Source organism: Xyrauchen texanus, chromosome 49 (genome assembly GCF_025860055.1).
Source record: "Xyrauchen texanus isolate HMW12.3.18 chromosome 49, RBS_HiC_50CHRs, whole genome shotgun sequence".
In the NCBI taxonomy this organism is placed as follows: domain Eukaryota; kingdom Metazoa; phylum Chordata; class Actinopteri; order Cypriniformes; family Catostomidae; genus Xyrauchen; species Xyrauchen texanus.
Genome location: NC_068324.1, coordinates 19100716 through 19120643, shown reverse-complemented (window position 1 = coordinate 19120643; position 19928 = coordinate 19100716). Strand labels below are relative to the sequence as shown.

Below are 19928 nucleotides of genomic sequence, written 5' to 3'. Positions count from 1 at the left end.
TACAACGTTGATTATGCTTGTTTAAGATATATTAAGTAATCCAAATAAGACTGCATTGAAAATCTGCCTGTTCAGTTCTTGGCTTGTGTAAGACACAGCAATCTCCTGTCAAAGAGTAATTTGTCTTTCACTGGCGCACCATAGAGGAAGGCATTGATTCCCAATGTTTTGTGACATCAGTTGGCCCACATGAATTCTGCACTGATTGTGGAGGGAAATGTAGTTAAACATGAAGTATATAATTTCCAGTGGTACTTTCTTGTATCCCATCCTAACATGCAGTTTAATTTGTAGCTTGACAAGGGCAGCCAATGAAGTTTCTAGGACCCATTAGGACGTTGGTGCCATACGCAGACTGCCTAATATGTATATATGAAGCGTGTTACTGCCCTGATCCAGACTTTGAAAATCTACCAGGAAAAAAATTGTGATTTGGGGCACAATAATTCAGATAGTTTGCAAATTGGGATGCAAATGTAACAGGAGCCAGCTGGTACGTGATAGCTGTGCGGTATGTGTGAACCTTACTCCCATCCTGGTCACGGCACCACTGTAACCGGTCGTACTCAACCCGCTCTTAGCAGGATTAGAACCAGTGATCCCCGGCATGGGAATCGGATGCGCTAACAATGAGGCTCGAAAAGCCATGGCCCTATCCTCGGTCACTAGTGCATCTGTTAAGGCCAGGAGAGTGCGGTTTACACACTGCACAGCTATCATACCAGCTGGCTACCGGTACACTCACCCCCCTAAACCTTACTCCCATCTGGGTCATGGCACTACTGTAACTGGTCCTGCTTGTCCGGCTTTGTGCGGGATTCAATCCGACGTCAGCCAGCATGGGAGGCGGGTGCGTCTATGATGAGGCTGAAGTCGCAATTCCATTAGTTAGCGCTAGATGTGCAAAATTTCGTCTAACTTTGATAAACAGAATTTAGAATAGGCTTACTGCACTCTTTTTTTTTTTTATAGCTGAAAGCATTACTGAGTTTTTTGCTGAATTCAAGACTTCGGTCAGACTGCACACAACTTGTCCCACACGGTTTGTTCTACAGACGTGAATGATACCTCAAATTGTGCAGCTTGTTGAAGAGAGGTGTGTTATTACTTTCCCTCATGGATCATAAAACAGTATAGTACAGACAGAGAGTTACTGCATCTTGCCAGTCTTGACACAAGAATCAAATTGAACCAATGTAGTCCAAATAGTACAGACAGAGAGTTACTGCATCTTGCCAGTCTTGACACAAGAATCAAATTGAACCAATGTAGTCCAAATAGAACAATGCCTGATCAATTTTTAAAAGTTTTTAATTCAAAGATTACCCCAAGAAAAATGGCCTAATATGTCAGTGCACCCCATAATATCTCAAATATCAGGTGATGCAAGGGGCATTTACTGAATCGGGAATATTTTGTCGTCAATTGTACAGTAATAAAGCCATAGACTTTCAGACTGAACTAGCTCAGGTCAAATAGAGGCTGCAATGTTCTTGTCAACCACTGTATCCAGTCCTCTTCAAAGATGAGTCACCTGTTCTTTGGTTTGCGGTGTCACACTGGCTATTTGTAATTACAATGTTTATTTGAGTCTTGTGGTTTGATGTTTGGACACCACTTTTAAAAGCCATATCATGGGTTAAGCAGAATGCAGTGATGTGTTTGTTTAAGTTCCTGTTACCCCTGGCAACAGCCAAACAATTTAGTCTGAATCAAAGGGGCTTCATAAAATAACAATGAGATTGGGATAGAAAATGTGAATCTACATTGTGTTTGAGATTAGAGGATGTTTTTATATGGATAAATAATAATAATTAAAAAATAGGAGCAGTAAATTCAAAGTACTTAACCCTTAAATGCATACCTCGGGTCTTTAGTGATATGGGCAGGACTGGTACTAAATTGCAATCAGGTGTTGCTGGGTGGGGGGAATGTAGACACAGCCATGGACCTCATTCCACCCCACTTACCTTACCTCATTTGTATTCCTCAACCTTTCTCTTATGAATAGTGTAACAGTACAAAAAATTACAATATATATATATATATATAATAAAATGATGCTTTATTACAAAAAGCGGGTGACCCGAGATATTAATCTATATTTGCATTATTTCCATTAATCATATCATATTTTTATTACTGTTTCCTATCTATACTGTATATGTTTCCTACCACAGGATATTTACATTTTTTAAGACAAATGTGTATATATTCATACAAATTATTTCTATGTCATGGTGATTTTCTGCAAATCAATGGTGAATAATCAGTATCCATATGCGTGTACACGTACGTATTATACTTGCTTTTGTTCCTCAAGGTGGCACTGTTATTTCAGCAATTGGCTTGATTTATGTTTGACATTGCTATTTGATGAAGATAAACTATAGCAAGTTGAACACGTGAACAGAAATTCTGTAAATTGTACGTCTATTTAGATTAAATAATTGCCTGAGAAAATACATATGTGTAGCTTATGTGTTATGCGTAGCTCAATATTTGTTTGACTGCCAGTTGCATCTCATAACATTTCAGCGTGGAAGTAATGAATCCCGTTCTACAAACAAATTTACAAAATATATCATCATCCAAACTTAAACCTATATACTCATAACTCCATTGTACTTTAATACATTTGTTATACTCCAATGATTATTATCCAGTCTTTCATAACTTTTTATCACATCATTTCTAAACATTCTCTTAAATCTTTAATGTTTTACACAATTTTAAATCACTTCCCAACTTCTTCCTCAGTACCACCCCCTGAACTGAAATACATGTTTTTTTTCAATACAGTCCTAACTGTCTTATTTTTTATACAAACATAATCCCCTCAAATTGTATTGACTCTGTCTCTTGCCCAACATATTCTGCAATTTTTTTTGCAATAAACTTGTGTTAGTTTTGTACATAATCTGAATAATGTTATAATCCACAAGATCATTATATTTCAATGTTTGTCATTTTACAAATAAATAATTTGTTGGTTCTTTATAGCTACAAATAATTCTTGTTGCTTTCTTTTGAAGAATAAAAAATGTATGAGTGTATTTTTTAAGCATTTCCCAAAAAGAAACGCAATATGTTATGTAAACATATATATATATATATATATAGGAATAATTGTAGATCATTTGTTGCATCATCTCCTTACAGTATGACAAATAAAACTTCTCCAAAACATTCTCTACACAAGTAGACTGTGAACGCAAATGTTTTTAGCTATGCAAGCTTGGTTTCATTCATTGTTGCCATCTGAACTATGTCAGACCGCAATTCTTAACGCAACTCGAAACACTGGAAGCAATATGTTTTGCTATACAGTAGTTACATCTAGAATAAAATATTTTCTTGAACAGCTGTCTTCTCCAAGAACAGGCTAAATGCAACTCTTGGTTAGTTTGTTTATATTGCCAGTGAGAAAATTCACTCTGTTAAGTGGGTGTTGTCTATTCGGAGAGGAAATGATTTTTACGTGTGAATGTTCATGTTGTATGCTGCATTTCTGGCTCATGATCAGAGAGTAGAGGGCCCTGTGTCAAGAAAAGTTTTCTTTGATCTAAATAATTTATCAGACAAATGGTCAGATAAATGACTAACACAGCTTTAAATCTCAACGATTCTGTCTGTTTAAATGTAGATATATGCAATGTAGATGCTACAATGAAAGTTATTGTAATACATAAGCAAAATACTCTTTTATCCTTTACACTTAGTGCCTGTTAACACTAAAATATTGTTAATAATGAATGTAACGTTAGTAACAGAATATTGGTAACAAAAAAATTGTCAAATAAATATTTTGCTTTAATGTGATTGCAAAAAGTAACCCTTTAAATTGTTTCTTTTTTAAATACCTTTCAAGAAATTTTTTAAAAATGCTTTGTAAATAAAGTATATAAAGTATAAGATTTATCACCAGCCCTTTTGACATTTAATCATGTACTGTACAGTATATGAATTATAGTTATCTATAATTAAATTTTCAATAGTTTAAATATTAAGTCTTGATATCTGCAATGCAACTATGTAAAAAAATTACTAGTAAAAAAATAAAATAATTTATAAATAAAAACAATTATCAGTATTTAGGTTTGCACTAGTAAAAAAAGTAAATTCTTGATGTAAAAAATGACAACATTATTCATGGGAATACCCATTCTTGATATCAAAAACTAGTAAAAAGCCATAACTTTTTAGATATCTATCTGCATTTTCACTAGAATATTTCACGATGATCTTTCATTCAGTCCTGTTCAAAATGAAAATAACATATTTTTTATAAATAACTTACTAGATCAAATTTTACAGATCAGTTATGTACTTCGTACTACTAAAACAATATATTTTATTTATTAATAATTACTTTGTAACTTGTACAAATATTTATTCCTGATATCAGCAATTAAATTAAAACTAAAAATTAAAATTTGTAATATTTGTGCATTTATTATATTGTAATGTAATGGGTATTTACATAAGTAATGACATCATATTTTTTATATCAAGAATGAATGATTATTCTTGTGCAAACTTAATTACTGATCTCAATAATTAGCATTTTCACTAATTCCATTGCTGATGTAAAAAAAAATGTTAAGTAGTAATGTTAACTACCGGTAATATGTTACATTTTACATATCAATAATGTACATACCATGCAAGATTGCACATTTTAAGTTTGTTAGATACACCCAAGCCAAGGCGCCGACAGTGTTAATATCTCTTTTATCTGAATCATTTATCAGACAAATGTTATCTGCCCAGATAAATGTCTCTCACAGCTTCTAATGTCAACATTGCATGTCCCAAACACAAATCTATGATGCAACAAAGAGGATATGATGAAAGTTAGGGAGGAAAATTTTACACACTTTACGCAAATGCTTGGCTGACGCATTTCAATAGGCGTGGTTCCATTGAACATACTTAATGTGCATTTTTGCATCATTATAATGTTTATTATTCAATTAGCTAGCTACATGTCCTCAACGTTAACTAACTTACAAGATTCTCTTCAAACTGTTGACCTAAAAGATACTGTAGAGCAGCAGTTAATGTAAAAGAGGGAACTGACTGTATGGTTCAATACCTAGTTTTGTTTTTACTAATTACAATTTTGTGTAATTTTGTTCGTAAGATGAACACAAGGTATTTTTTTTTATTGAGTTCTGTTTTATTTGTCTGATTTGTTATAGTTGCTTATAATGGGACATTCACTATACAGATTCTCACTGGATGTTCAGTTTTGCACCTCCACATGTGGTGTGCTGTGGTGGAAATCACAATGTCAATCATCTTATAATAGCGCACAATTACGTGTCTCAGTACGGTAACATATAATCACTTTCGTGAACCGCATCCGTCATCTGCTTTCAATGGATGTCCCTCAAATGGAATGGCCATTTTGACAGCCCCACTGTTGAGCTTTTCCTAATTTACTTGAAGAAAAATCCAGTTGTGAGTGAAAATGGTAAAGATGTTGCAGCCTGAAAAGGCATGTCCATAACAATCCTCCGGAACTTGACAAGTTGAGTCCTAGCTTAACTACAAAGCCAATGCAGCTTTAGATGTGCTGCAAAATGGGTTCTTTTCCACTTTTGAGGGCATATAGAGCGTAAAAGCTGCAACTGATGCCTTCATGTTTATTTAAAGTTTAGTGATTATCATTATCCTTGATATTACATTATGGATAGCCGCTATTTCTCAACACAGCCTTTCAGAATCTATAGTATGCAAGTCAACCTCTTGCCATGTTAAGGTTGCTTCCTGTTTGAGTTTTATTTTTCTGTTTATTGTTTTGCAGACTGCCCATGGATGCAGATGGAAATGAAAGGTAGGTGCTCAGTTCTTTCAAAGAGATTAACAGGAAAACAGATAAACATTTAGCACCTCCTGCAGAGAGTGCAGCCGGTAATTATTGTGTTCACTCACTGAGGGTGATTGAGGGTGTGTGTGTGCACATGTGCTGTCAAGCTGTGCTGATCAGTTTCAATGTGGTTTGTTGACATTAATCCCCCTAATGAGTCTTCTCACTTATTCTGTTTTACCCTGTCAATCTGTGACTTGTTTTATATTTCATTAGGAACTAGTAAAGTGTATTGCTTAAAATTCAGTTTTTAGAGTTGTGGTGTGTTACTTTCTCATGCCCAGTTCATTAAAGAGGACTTTGTGGTTAAGGTCAATAAATCACTTATTACACAATTTCACAAATGCCTAAACACAATTTACCCATTCTCCTATTATCCCTAATATAAAAACTGAAACTAAAATAAAAACTAAATGTACTGAAACACTAATTTAAAGCTACAAAAGATCTAACAAATAACTCAACTAAATTGTAGAGAAAATTACAATTGAGATAGAAATAAAATCTAAATTAATAATGTAAAACAATTGAAACCTTGCTCCTGACCCATACGTAAATTTCACAATGAATTCAAGTATTTTTCCACCATCGGAGCAATTCAAGCTTGGAGTACATGTCATTTTGTTTTACGAGCATGTCAGCAGGGGGCAATCAGCACGCCTCAACAAGCTGCTCTGCCACAGAATGAGAGCCGGTCATACAGGATGCGTTTTTAACAGCTAGACAAAGCACAAGGACCAATGTTCTTTATGTAAACCACACAAGTAGTTCAAATAACACTATAGCATGTGGCTAAGCTATCAAGTAATTAGCTTTTTACCTACACTGTATTTTTTGGGCATAATAGTAATTTTGGGTGCAGTCCAACATGAAACCTCTCTTAAATGGTAAACGAAATAATGTTAACATCTAAGATTCCTAATTTTGTCCGAAATTTGATGTAGAAAGCTATCTCGCCAGGTAGCTTGCTAGGTTTTTAGACTGTCATGAACTGCGTCCGAATATGTATACTTACCTACACTATACTATGCCAAAAAAAATTATGCTAATGGAGTAGAATGTCCGAATCCTCAGTGTTAAAGAGTACATAAAGAGTACACGAGAAATACTGTAAAGTGCTACAGTATATATACTGATAGTCATTCCTTGTGCTTAAATAGTGTTTATTTAACAAAACCCGAGTGTATTATTTTCATGGTTGTTATTATTATTATGTCATATATTCGGGTCACGGGACAATGCCACATTCCCAGATGATGTTTGTCTGGAATCTGTTCATACTTCTCACCTGTATGTATGCGTTTTTGGGCGCAGTTAGATTTTAATAGTTAATGCTTTTGCTTCTCCGAAAAGCTCTCTTATGTGCAGTATAGATTTTACTATAATGGGGACTTAATAAGCTCTTTAGCTAGCACAGAGGTTCTCTGGAATTCTTTTACAAACCCTGCAGTATTACTACAAAAAACTGACAGTTGGTGCTGATGATAAAATGGACTGTCATCCCACTGGTCATCAATAAAGCTGCATGAGCTGTGACAATGAGCTACTATGTGTGAACATAAATGTGTGTTGGTGTGTGTGTGTGTGTGTGCGCGCGCGTGTGTGTGTGTGTTTATGTGATTTACGAGGAAAACATTTTAAGTTACAAACTGGTAATTACAAGGTTATTATGCTATAAATGTGATTTATGAGGACATTTCTAGTGTCCCCATAATTTAAATAGCTTAAAAATCATACTAAATGTTTTATTGCATCTTAGTGGCCCCTTATTGGCCCTCCCGGATTTGGTTCTTTGTTGCAAATCTATAGTTTGTACAGTATAAAAACCATTATGTCTATGGAAAGTCCTCATAATGATAAGTAGACCAACGTGTGTGTGTGTGTGTTGTTCTTGGCAATAGTTTTGATTGGCAGCCAAGGACAGAAGTCTCTTATTACTGTTGGCAGCAATCACTATATCGTACATTATTACAATGGCAAGGTGTATTATTACAGGAATTTAAAAAAGTAATCTGTCATTCCATTCCCTTCATTCAAATGAAAAAAAAAAAAAAACATTTAGATTTCAAAATGGATATACTCTTATCTAAGAGATGCATATTTTACATTGAGGTGATTTTTTTCAATAATACATTCTCCTCTGATCATTTGGCTTAACAGCAGCTAATCAGAATCTACTCTTGTCATAGCACAAATGAGAAAATTATTTTTCAGATATCTAATTATGAAATTTAATGGTTTCTTTCAAAAGCTTATTTTTACCTATCCTTGATGTCTAATGAAGGACACAGTTACATTAAAAGCCCAGTACTTTTTAAAGACAAGCCCATTAAGGCTTTGTTCATCTGCACCCAATATAGCGTAATAGTGCCTGTTCACTTTTTCAGTTGCGTTGGTTCCAAAAGTAATTTTCCCAATTATTTTCTCAGTTAGGTATTTCAAAAACAAGCAAAGAACCAAACTTGCCAGTTATGAGATATTTCATTTTACAGACTTTGATTTTATGAAAAAAGTATCTGAAAACCAAGTTAACAGAAAATGAATACTGTAATATCTATAAAGTCTTAGAGTCATCATTGTGTAGTTTGATGAATTGTTAGATTAATGACTAATGTCTTTAAAGTTCATCCTGTATTAACTGCTGAAGTTCACATTGATGCAATTGTCCTGTTGGCTGATGAAGGCGTTTGTTGGCAATTAATTGGTAGTCTATGTATTCCATTTCAAAAGTGTAGTCCATCAGTGGACAAAGATGATGCAGGCAGAGATGAGTGTGGTGCATTGCAGTTCAACCAGCAGGTCATTTCATTGAGGTCTATCCTAAGTCCATATGTCCTGTGGCATATGAAGTATCCCATGCCTTATGGTTGGAGTTGGCATAAGTTCATCCCCTGAAGTCTATCATAATAGACTGAAGTGATGTTTGGCTGGCACTGGCTGCATTTAGTCATCATCACTGAGAGATGTACAGCAGTGGAGTCCGACACCAAGCAGGAATGGAGCTGGATCTGGTTGGCTCTGGTAACATTGGGATACAAATCTAATATTGTTGTAGATGCCACTAAATGTTTTTGCAGATGCAGAGTTATAGAGCATGATAAATGTTTATGGTTCCGGCAGACCTAACTAAAGCAGCCTAATTGTGGGTTGGAGGATAAATTAGGTGTATGCCTGGCTAAATAGATAAATAGAGTCTTTCGTCTAGACTTAAACTGAGTGAGTGTGTCTGCATCCCAATCAGTGTTAGAGAGACTATTCCATAGTTTAGGAGCCAAATTGGAAAATGATCTACCTCCTTTTGTGGATTTTGATATTCTAGGAACTACATTTTATTCTATATTTTATTTGAAATTCAAATAAAAAGTCAAATGCTGTTGTAGAAACACTGCTTCACATGCCTTGCTGGAGAAAAGCATCAGCATTTTACTAGCATTGCATTGCACTTCCATCTTACCAGACAACTTATGTATTATTGTATGGACAGTTCCAGCTCTAAAAGCAAAACAAGACATTCGCTGCAAGCATTTTTTGTGAATTTTAAAGCGGCATGAATCATATAAATGCAGCTTCACAATTGCTGTAGCAAAGTGAATAGCCACGATTAATATAGTTGATTAAAAGTGTTTCTTGAATTGGTGCTATTTTAGTGCATTTTTGTCTTTATACTGTGGAATACTTTGTAGCGAATCAGCTCTATGAAATATTAATAATCAATCATAACTTGTTATAATCGATTATGAATATTTGGATCAGTTAATCGGGTTAACTTGATGTAGCTACATTAACATTACAACCAAATACTCGGTTCATCCCGTGAACACTCAATATTGGTTATTAATTAGTTAATTAATAGAAATGTACATTTCCGGGGAATGGGAAATGTCTTTCTTACTAAGTATTAAGAGCAAGTAGTCAACATCTATGATTAGTGACTTTAGATATGAGCTTGAGACACAGACAACTTTACATGTGACATGAACAAGACTTTATTAACTAGACTAAACATTTAAACTACTCTAACATACATATACATACATGCATACAGTTTACCAAGGGAAAGAGGGCTGAAGCAGAATACAGGAAGGCAGGAAGTTATAGCATTGTTTGAAATTCAGCAGATCAACAGCCTGAGCAAACCATCATATTAGTTCTGACACACCCTTTTAGAAAGGGGTAAGGATACTTAATGTATCAAATAATGAGACTAAGTTTGATACTTGCATGTCCCATTTGAATTAAACTGTCCTGATGCAATTTGTTGAGGCTCCAGTTGATCTTTGATGATGTTGTCTTGATGAGAGAGAACCAGTGGGAGTCAGAGGATCTTTGGTGAATGGAAAGACAAGGCCGTAGCCTGGCGCACGCTTGGGAGTCCTTGGGGGCCTCTAGTTCAGCATCATCTTCATTAGGACTTCTCAGGAAGGACCAAGAGAGTAAGAGAGCACAAGGCTCAGAGGACCAGAAAGCAAGAGGACAGGAAGCAAGAGAGCAAGAAGCAAGAGAGAGAGAAGGGCCGTTGTGGATGCAATTTATAACCTTAGAAAACGTGTCCCACCTCTCATTGGCTCGACCAATAAGAAGGGTGGAAGTTCTAGGCGGGAATTTGGTTTATTTCTCTTTGTTCTAAGAGGGGTGGTAGCCAATGAAGAAACTAGGAAATATTCTTGTAATACTAATATGTTGTTGTTATCGACATATCATGTACACAGTCATTTCGATCTTCAAAATACCAAGTTATAGAGACCAAATATGCCACACATATGATTTCGATTAACCATAGTATGCAAAGTCTGAAACATTAACCCTTTAGAGTTTGCAAGAAAACATAGACCAAACAACATTTAGGAAAATCATGAGATGGAACATTAGATACATGTCAATACATTTATCACATGGATATATATATATAGAATATATAGGATTAAAAGGGTTCATTTCTCCTTCTCAGTAAGAATTAATTGAGGGTCTGCACTCTGAACATTCCTTTGGAGGTCGTAAAAGTCCCCTTTATTTTAAATCATGAGATGGTTCCTTTGTCCCGTCAAGGCTCATTTGCATCCTTTATGACTCGGGGTCAGGACTTTGGTTTGAATAACTCAAAAGATGGTAAAACATAGCAGAACACAATTCTAAGGTAATCTTATATTCATATTCAGCTAGGACAAGTCGTAAGGTTTAATTTGATACCAAGAAATGTGTATTTAGTACACTTAGAAGTGGATATACACCCATAGGCTATTAAATATGAGGCCTCAGAGTTTAAAACACACAACGAAACAGTTCTAACGAGTTTGATATACCTCAGAAATACACAACATACAGGGATTACACGTATTTCCTTAAGAATAAACCTTTCAAGGTTTAAATGAAAGACACACACACACTCTCTGTTGCCAGCTTTTCATGTGCCCTTTTCTCACATGGTGAAGCACGCGGTGTGAGGCGAGTCATATGGGAAAGGGGGGGCTTAGCAGGCATGAGGATTTCCTGTCAATAGTTCATTGTCTCTTTGTCAATACATTTATTGTGCTCGTGGAGACTAGTTGGCGCTATTTCAGTGATTAGAGGGGTTTTAACAGTGGGTTCTTTCTTATTCATGAATCTGCTGAGGCCACTGATCCTCCGCCATACCTTACACTTTGTTTGTAAAATGTAATAAAACATTAGTGCTACACATTGTTCCCTATCTGTCACTCACTCGACATTGGGTCGATGAGTTGACACTAGGGGTCACTCCTGCAGAGCCCAGACATCTCAGGTCTTGAGAAAAGGCCAATGGAAATTGGCGTGTGGAATTTGCATACCACTCCCCCGGACATACGGGTATAAAAGGAGTGACGCTGCAAACACACATCAGATATCCTCTTCGGAGCCGAGCGAGCAAGTCACAGAGCTGAATTCCTCTGAATTTGTGCATTCATCTCTACATGCTGTTGGATCTACGGCGCTTTCCAGCGGTTCTTCCCCTCGCACACTACGTTGTGCTGAGCACAAACCCATGGGCGCTTCAGCAGAAATAGTTAACGGAGTGAATAACTTTATATATCGGGCAGCCGTGACTGCATTGGCACATCAACTGCCTCGAGTTGCTGGCAGTACTACTTGCCCTGAGGAGGCTATTTCCGTTGATCCGGGGCAAGCACGTGTTGAACCAGACGGACAACACCGCTATGGTAGCGTATATCAACCGCCAAGGCGGCCTGCGCTCTCGCCTTATGTCACAACTCGCCCGCGAGCCTCTCATATCCCGGGCCACCTCAACAGCACAGCGGACACGCTGTTGTGGCAGGTTACGCCCAGGGGAGAGTGGAGGCTCCACCTTCAGGCAGTCCAGCACAGATAGACATGTTCGCTTCCCCAGAATCCTCCCATTGCTCACTATGGTACTCTCTGACCAAGGAGTATGGGGAGCAGGTCCTCTTAGTGGCACCTTATTGGCCCTCCCGGATTTGGTTCTTGGACCTCATGCTCCTCGTGACTGTCCCCCCCTGGCAAATTCCCCTGAGGAAGGACCTTCTTTCTCAGGGACGGGGCACTATCTGGCACCCACAACCGGACCTCTGGAATCTCCATGTCTGGTGGAAGACTTAGGTGGCCTTCCACCCGCGGTGGTAGACACGATCACTCAGATGAGGGCCCCCTCAACGAGGCGCCTTTATGCATGAAGTGGCATCTGTTTGCTCAGTGGTGTTCTTCCCGAGATGAAGACCCCCAGAGATGCGCAGTTGGATCAGTACTTTCCTTTCTGCAGGAAAAGTTGGAGGGACGGCTGTCCTCCTCCACCTTGAGAGTGTATGTAGCTGCCATATCAGCACATCACGATTCAGTGGACGGTAAGTGTTTAGGGAAGCACGATTTGATCATCAGGCGCGAGGAGGTTAACCCCCCCCCCAGGTTGTGCCTCGTTCCCTCGTGGGACCTCTCCGTGGTCCTTCGGGGAGCTCCCTTCGAGCCCCTTGAGTCAGCAGAGCTAAAGGCGCTCTCTCTGAAGACCGCCCTCCTGACGGTGCTCACCTCCATCAAGAGGGTAGGGGACCTGCAGGCGTTCTCTGTGAGCGAACTGTGCCTAGAGTTCGGTCCGGCTTACTCTCACGTCATCCTGAGATCTCCACCGGGCTACTTGCCCAAGGTTCCCACGACCCCTTTCAGGGATCAGGTGGTGAACCTGCAAGCGCTGCCCCAGGAGGAGGCAAACCCAGAATTGGCGTTGCTGTGTCTGGTACGCACTCTTCGCATCTACTTGGATTGCACATAGAGCTTTAGAAGCTCTGAGCAGCTCTTTGTCTGCTTCGGTGGACAGCGGAAGGGAAGCGCTGTCTCCAAACAGAGGATCACCCACTGAGTCGTCGATGCCATCACTATGGCATACCACACCTTGCATGTGCCACCCCCTGCTGACCTATGAGCCCATTCTACCAGGGGTGTTGCGGCTTCTTGGGCGTTGTCCCACAACGCCTCTCTAGCAGACATATGTTGAGCCGCGGACTGGGCAACACCTAACACCTTCGCAAGGTTCTATAACCTCAGGGTTAAGACAGTTTCATCCCATGTGTTATCAGGTGACACAAACAGGTAAGTTCGGGTCAGCTGGCCGGGTGTATCGCTTGTGCATAGTGCCTTTCCCCTCCCTTGAGGCGAAGATGTGCGCTCTTTCCCCAGTTGCGTTCGCAAGAAGTGTGAACCCTGGACGTTCTTCCTCCCTAGCCTAGCGGCCATCGAGTCTTCGGGGAGGCTCACTGCATCTCACGCGGGCGTCACTCACGGGCGTCACTCACGGGCGTCACCCAGGCTCCCGTACTGTGGTAAGAGCTCCACATGCGCTGGTTGTCCCCTAGGCAACCCTGTGTGATGTATATTTCGCAAAATGGTTTCCCTGCTGGTAAACCGCATCTTCCTTGGGCCGAGGGCCCTCTGTCCTTGGTTGCCGTGTTTGTAGTAACTCCTTGAGAGTTTATTTATGATGGGTATAAAAGTGTATATATATGATGCTCTATGACAATGTTTTTAAATGTTGTATTTGTGTTTTCAGCCCCGCTGATGCAGCTGCAGAGGGGGATATCAGGTATGTACACACAAACCCACACACCACATGAGACATTGGTTCAGAATAGCATACTAGCATACTAATAATATTTTAGCAGTATGCAGAATGTGTACTATGCACAGGATGCAAAATAAGCCATAAAGAACCTAAGCACACTGCTCAGAATACTTCATTGCACAATTCAGTGTGCTCAATTTGAGCTTCCATGTCCAGTGTGATGAATGAACCGAAACGATATCAAACAAAGTTTTTAATATTAACATGTGTCAACAATGCACTATTGCATAGTACTGTGAATTATAATGTTTATCGTTGCACAATATGCACTGTTATACATAAAATAAAATAAAAATTATAGTAGCGAGTATACAATATATAGTGCACAGTATGCAGTTAACAACACACTTGTGTTCCATTCCAAACAAAGCCATTGGCCAGATAAGCTAGATAGAATGTTTTAATATTTACCGTACTGAAGAAAAGTAATTACTATTGACCTTTCTGTTATCATTTTAAAAAAAATCCATAATGCCTAAAAAATTTAACAAAATTAATTCTTAACGTAGTGCATGGCCATTGACATTTCATCCTGTTAGTTAGAGCACACAGTAAATCTTAAATTAGCATTCTTAGTGTAGGTCAGTTAAAATAAAGCTTGAACAAGCTTTTCTTTATATTTAAGAGCTACATTGGTGTTGTGAAGGAGGTCACTGATGTTATGGCAACCCCTCTGACAGGAAAAGAGGTGCTGTGGCATACGCCTCCCAGAAGCCCTGGCTGCTAAACACCACACTCACGGAGAACATCACGTTTGAGATGCCTTTAATAAAGCTAAGGTAACGGATCTTCAGTTACATTCTCAATCTAAACAAGTAAATGTAGTCTTCCTTATGATGGCAAAACACTAAATACATCACTGAATCTGAGAATAATGACTTCGTCTTTCAATTTGTGCACACATGGTAATGCAGTAGTTCACATATGTTTATGTTGTATGTATATGTACAGTATATGAGCAAAGGTAAGCCAAAACTGCCTGTTACAGGACAGATCATAGTCTAAGTTTTGACAAAACAAGTAGTTGCGTTTTGCCTTTGCACACCAGTATTCATGATAAATTCAAAGACATATAGAAACCTGAATGAATTAACATATTTTTCACTCACACAATTACATAACAACAATGGCAGAACACCATATGTCATCTGGGGCCAGCATTTGTGTCTAATGGGTTTTCCGTACACATTAACCTGTGCCCACCACACTGTTACCCTAGTGATGTAGAAGTAGTAGAGTGTTTGCTCTCCTTTTTGTGTCTTTTTTTACCTCCTCTTTCCATTAGTCAATACAAAAGACTCCTCTCTCTTCACCAGCCATTCAATCATTCTCTCCCCTATAAATAGCAGTAACTGTCATTAAACAGATGTGTCCCTTAGTAAGTATCTCATCTGTGATTTGATGCTTCTTAGAATCTGTTGTACTTTCACGTTCCCTGGAGCCTCGGCAGCTGGAAAGTGTCAACGGTGACTGTACACAGAGTACATGGATTGTTAAAGGGGGCATATTCTTCTCTTTAATAGCCATATATTTCCCAAAGTCCTCTTTTAATGTAGTCAAGGATTAGAATATTTTCCACTATATCCGTGACCCTTAGATGGGCTGTTTTTTTTACTGTACCTTTAAGACCTTTTTATTTAAGTGATCACTGTAATGCATTGTCTCTGCACATTAGTTTATTTCACACTATCGTTCATCAGGACGGACCAAGTAGTTGAACATTCATTATGCACATGGTTGTGACATCATAGCCATGATAATTGCTAAATGACCCATGTCCTAACCAGTCAAGATGTAATAAAGCAACAAACGATAAAATATATCTTTTGTAGCACAATATTTTGCCACTTGGCTTCATTTTCGTTGCATGTGCTGGATGGCCAAGCCTACTGTGAAATCTCACTGGTCAAAAATCCTGCTCTACATAGCTCTGGACTAAACATCACAAATGTTAAGATATATGAACATTGCATCAATGTTCTGGCTGAGATTGTATCATGCTACTCAGCATTTTCGCTTTTCTGTTTTTTTTTTTTTTTTTGGTTTATTTTATAATTAACAAGTTGTGTGGAATCCTGACTTGTGAAACGCTGCTTTATTCTCAAGCTGTTGCAATATTCAGATTTTGACTTGAATTGGCTAATTAGATGGAAACCTGACTTGTTCAAATGCTGCTTTATTTGTAAATTGATTCTGCACTATTAGATTTTTCTTTTTCACATAAATTGGCAACTTGTGAAACCTGACAAGTGAAACAGTGTTTTATTCACAATTTGTTTTTGCATTATTCCGATTTTTTGGCATTAATTTGCTATTTAAATTGTAATCTGACTAGTGAAATGCTCCTTTATAATTGTTTTTGTGAATTTTCAGATTTTTCTCATAAATTTGCAACTTGGATAGAAACCTGACAAGTGATACTGTTTTATTTACAAATAGTTTTTGTGATATTTCGATTTTTAGCATAAATTTAACTTGGATGGAAATTTGACTAGTGAAATACTTCTTAATTCACAAACGGTTTTTGCGATATTTAGTTTTTCTCGTACAAATTCACAGTTTGGATGGAAACCTGACTAGTTAAAACAGTTCTTTATTCGTAAATGTTTTATGCAATATTATTATTATATCTTTTTTTTTCACAAAAATATGCAACTTGGTTGGAAACCTGCTTTATTCACAAAATGTTTTTGCGATATTCAGACAACTACATTAGAATCTGAATAGTGATAGTTTCAATAAATAGTATGGGCGGACTGGGGATGAAGCTTTGCATGTACATTTAACTTTGCCTACATAGTGCATGAAACTCATTATTTCAAATGATTAAGGATAATGTGATTTCCATGATATGTTACTTTAAATGTTACATAATGGGGCAATAATAATCTGAGCATATAAAATGAGCAAATGACTCAATCTGTAATGATAGAATCTGATTCTTTGCGAGAGTAAGTCTGTAATTTTAATATTAATAAAACTGTTACATGCTTTAATAAACTTCACTTGATAAAAAGAACCATGTACAAAATCAGCCATTCATTATTAACAACCAATTTTACTGCAACATCAATATTTAAAAAAGGAATATAGATGGATTACCACAGTGTTAAGCATCCAGTCAGCTGTGATTCAGTCCCAATTCAGTCTCTTTTATTATTGCAGGTACAAGGCAGTAATTGAAGCATGTTCTCTCCAGCCGGACATTGACATCCTTCCCCAGGGGGATCAGACGGAGATTGGCGAGCGGGTTAGTGTGCCACCCATGTGACAATTGAGACACATTTCATTATCAGCCATCTGGAATAGTTTTAGTATTGCATAAGGTAGTGTTTAATTTAAGATGTGTAATTTTGTATGCCACTGACAAGCATTCAAATGAGTTTCATATAGAGGGCTGTTTGGTGTAGTTAAAGCCTTTCAGGTTATACTGTTGGCAGTTAAAATCAGCAATCTATTATCTGATTTAAAGATTCAAAAACAGTCAGTCACCGTGCTAACCCCACTGAGGCTCAATTGTTACTGTATCTCTCCCTCTTATCTGGTATTTTAACATTACAGCATTGTCAGTTACTTCCTTCGCCTATTTCTTCCACTTTCCAGGGTATCATTCTTTCTGGAGGCCAGAGACAACGCATTAGTGTGGCTCGAGCTCTTTACCAAACCACCAATGTGGTGTTTCTGGTGAGTACAGAGCTTGCCACAGCACCGTCAGTGTGTGATGTCTGAACAGGAGCTGTTCACAATCTCTGTCTCTCTTTGAGACATACAGTCAAAAGCTATGCTGGTGTCAAGGACTTTTACAGCAATTACAGAAAATCAGAGGGGATGCATACCTCAGTGGGTACGTTCAATAGGTTCCATGGGGTACTTGGAAAAATTATGCTTTTGCTTTTTTAACTCTATCATCAAGAAAAGAATGAAATGTTTACTTTACATATATTATATTATAATATAATACAATACAATATATATAAAATACTATACAAGTAAAGCAATGGTTAGACAATATACAAAGTGGCTTTAGAAGTAAAAATACAATACTATTGCTTGTTTTATTCCCATATCATAGAACAAGCCAACAGTCCACAGAAATGTATTTTCAGTTGAGTTCGTCAATCCGTCCTTTTTCACAGGATGTTTTATTGCTTTTGGTTTTTAATTATTTTTAATTGTTGTTCTATGCTATGGAGCGTCTAATTTGTTTTCTTAAACGCTGCAAATTTAGGATGCTGTGTCAAGTTAAAAGTAGTCGAAACTCTGAAAATTGCGTCTCGAGATCCCTCTCATTCTGTGGCTGTGCTGCATGTGAGGTGAGCCAACTGCCCCCTGCAGATGCAGCTAATCAATGCAAGTTACATGTACTTCAAACTTGAATTGCTTTTATTTTTTTTATAATATTTATTTGTACATAATTTATCTTGAATATCTTGGTGTAGCGGTCTGCATTCTCGCAGAACTCCCACAGTACCAGGTAGATTTTGTGCGCCACAGAATTAAACTTCCAAATTGAAGCGGTAGCGGACGGTACTTCCATGAGATGTGGATGGGAGCGGGCAGTCAGAGAAGGGCCCGAAAAATCCAATGTGGATCCCTTTTATATTTTTAGTAATTAACGAATGCAGTTAAAACCCTCATAAACGATCCTTGTTATTATTTTTATAACTTAATATAAATGTTCACACATATAGTAGTCAACGGCTTTAGAAGAATGGCAGAGCAAAGCGCACTCACAGTCATCAAAGAATGTGAAACTCGGACCTGAAAATTGTCAATTTAGTGTTAAGAAACCAACATCAGGCAAGTCAAACATTTCCACACGTCATCTGATAATAGCAATAACAGAACAACATTTTTTTTATTTGTGGACACTTGTTGCCTATTTGTAGCTTTTGCTCTATGTGGAAAACAAATGCGGGATTGCGGGAACTGGAGCAGCCAGGAAGATAATCACTGCGGGCAGAGAGTGGGTGAACACGGAGTAAAATTCAGCGGGAGCATTTGTGTGCGGGATAGAAACTTGCGGGAGTGGTCCTGTGCAGACCTCTACCTCGGTGTGCATTATTTTTGTGAGATGATATGATATGAATGCAATCTTCCTAAATCGGGAAGTGAACCACAGTTGATGGTGTATAATTTGTGCCTGTGCATACTCTCATTCACAATAATTATGGTATAATAATGCATTTCTCATACCTGCTGATCTGTTAAATCACCTTCAAAGAACAGCTTACATTCTTCACATCTTTGCACATTCAATGCATCCCCGGTAGACAAACGCAAGTGCCATTCTGTACATGGAAAGTTTTGGTGGTAAATCCAAAAAGACAAACTTTAATAATTCACCTAAACACAGTGAATTTGATGTCTTGAGTTGTTACCTAATTACAGTGGTAAACAGCTGCTGTTTGTACTCATTTTGATGAAGCAATCAGACCGTGGATCAGACTCAAATAATATGAGACCAGCAGGGGGAGGGGGAGGAAATGAACCAGGGTTCAGAACAAGATGTGAAAACACCCTTAGACTATAATCTGTCCTATGCCAGATGGGTTTTGCTCAACTAAAGTATGCTCTGATTCAGAGAAAACATTCTGAAAAGAGAATATAATATTCAAAATAATGTTTTATTTATCCACATTTGGCTGGAAATCCCCAAAACTCTCCTCCTCTCCTACTGTACATATTGTTGACTTTCATTTAGGTGTACTGTAGCATCTCCAATATAAAATTATTTTGTGAACAGTTCGCCTGTTTCAGCTTGTTTATTTACTTTTATTGTAGGATGATCCTTTCTCAGCACTGGATATTCATTTGAGTGATCATCTGATGCAGGAGGGCATTCTCAAACTGCTGAGAGAAGAGAAGAGAACGGTGGTGCTCGTGACACACAAACTGCAGTATCTGCCCCATGCAGACTGGGTAACAAAAACTTCTTAATAATTCTCTGAA

The 19928-nt window shown here is 37.8% G+C and overlaps 1 protein-coding gene across 2 annotated transcripts in view; it reads left to right on the top strand.

The window, feature by feature from the left end:
- The window catches only part of LOC127640161 (ATP-binding cassette sub-family C member 8-like), a 75195-nt gene that overhangs the window by 36679 nt on the left and 18588 nt on the right, over positions 1 to 19928 (top strand). For both annotated transcript variants that reach the window (XR_007970070.1, XM_052122583.1), the window contains exons 17-22: positions 5813 to 5842; positions 13905 to 13937; positions 14657 to 14755; positions 17142 to 17226; positions 17580 to 17660; positions 19761 to 19898. Coding sequence is in view for 1 of the 2 variants with exons in the window: in XM_052122583.1 (XP_051978543.1) it covers positions 5813 to 5842; positions 13905 to 13937; positions 14657 to 14755; positions 17142 to 17226; positions 17580 to 17660; positions 19761 to 19898 (466 nt within the window). In the remaining variant the exon portion in view is untranslated. The remainder of the gene's footprint in view (positions 1 to 5812; positions 5843 to 13904; positions 13938 to 14656; positions 14756 to 17141; positions 17227 to 17579; positions 17661 to 19760; positions 19899 to 19928) is intronic.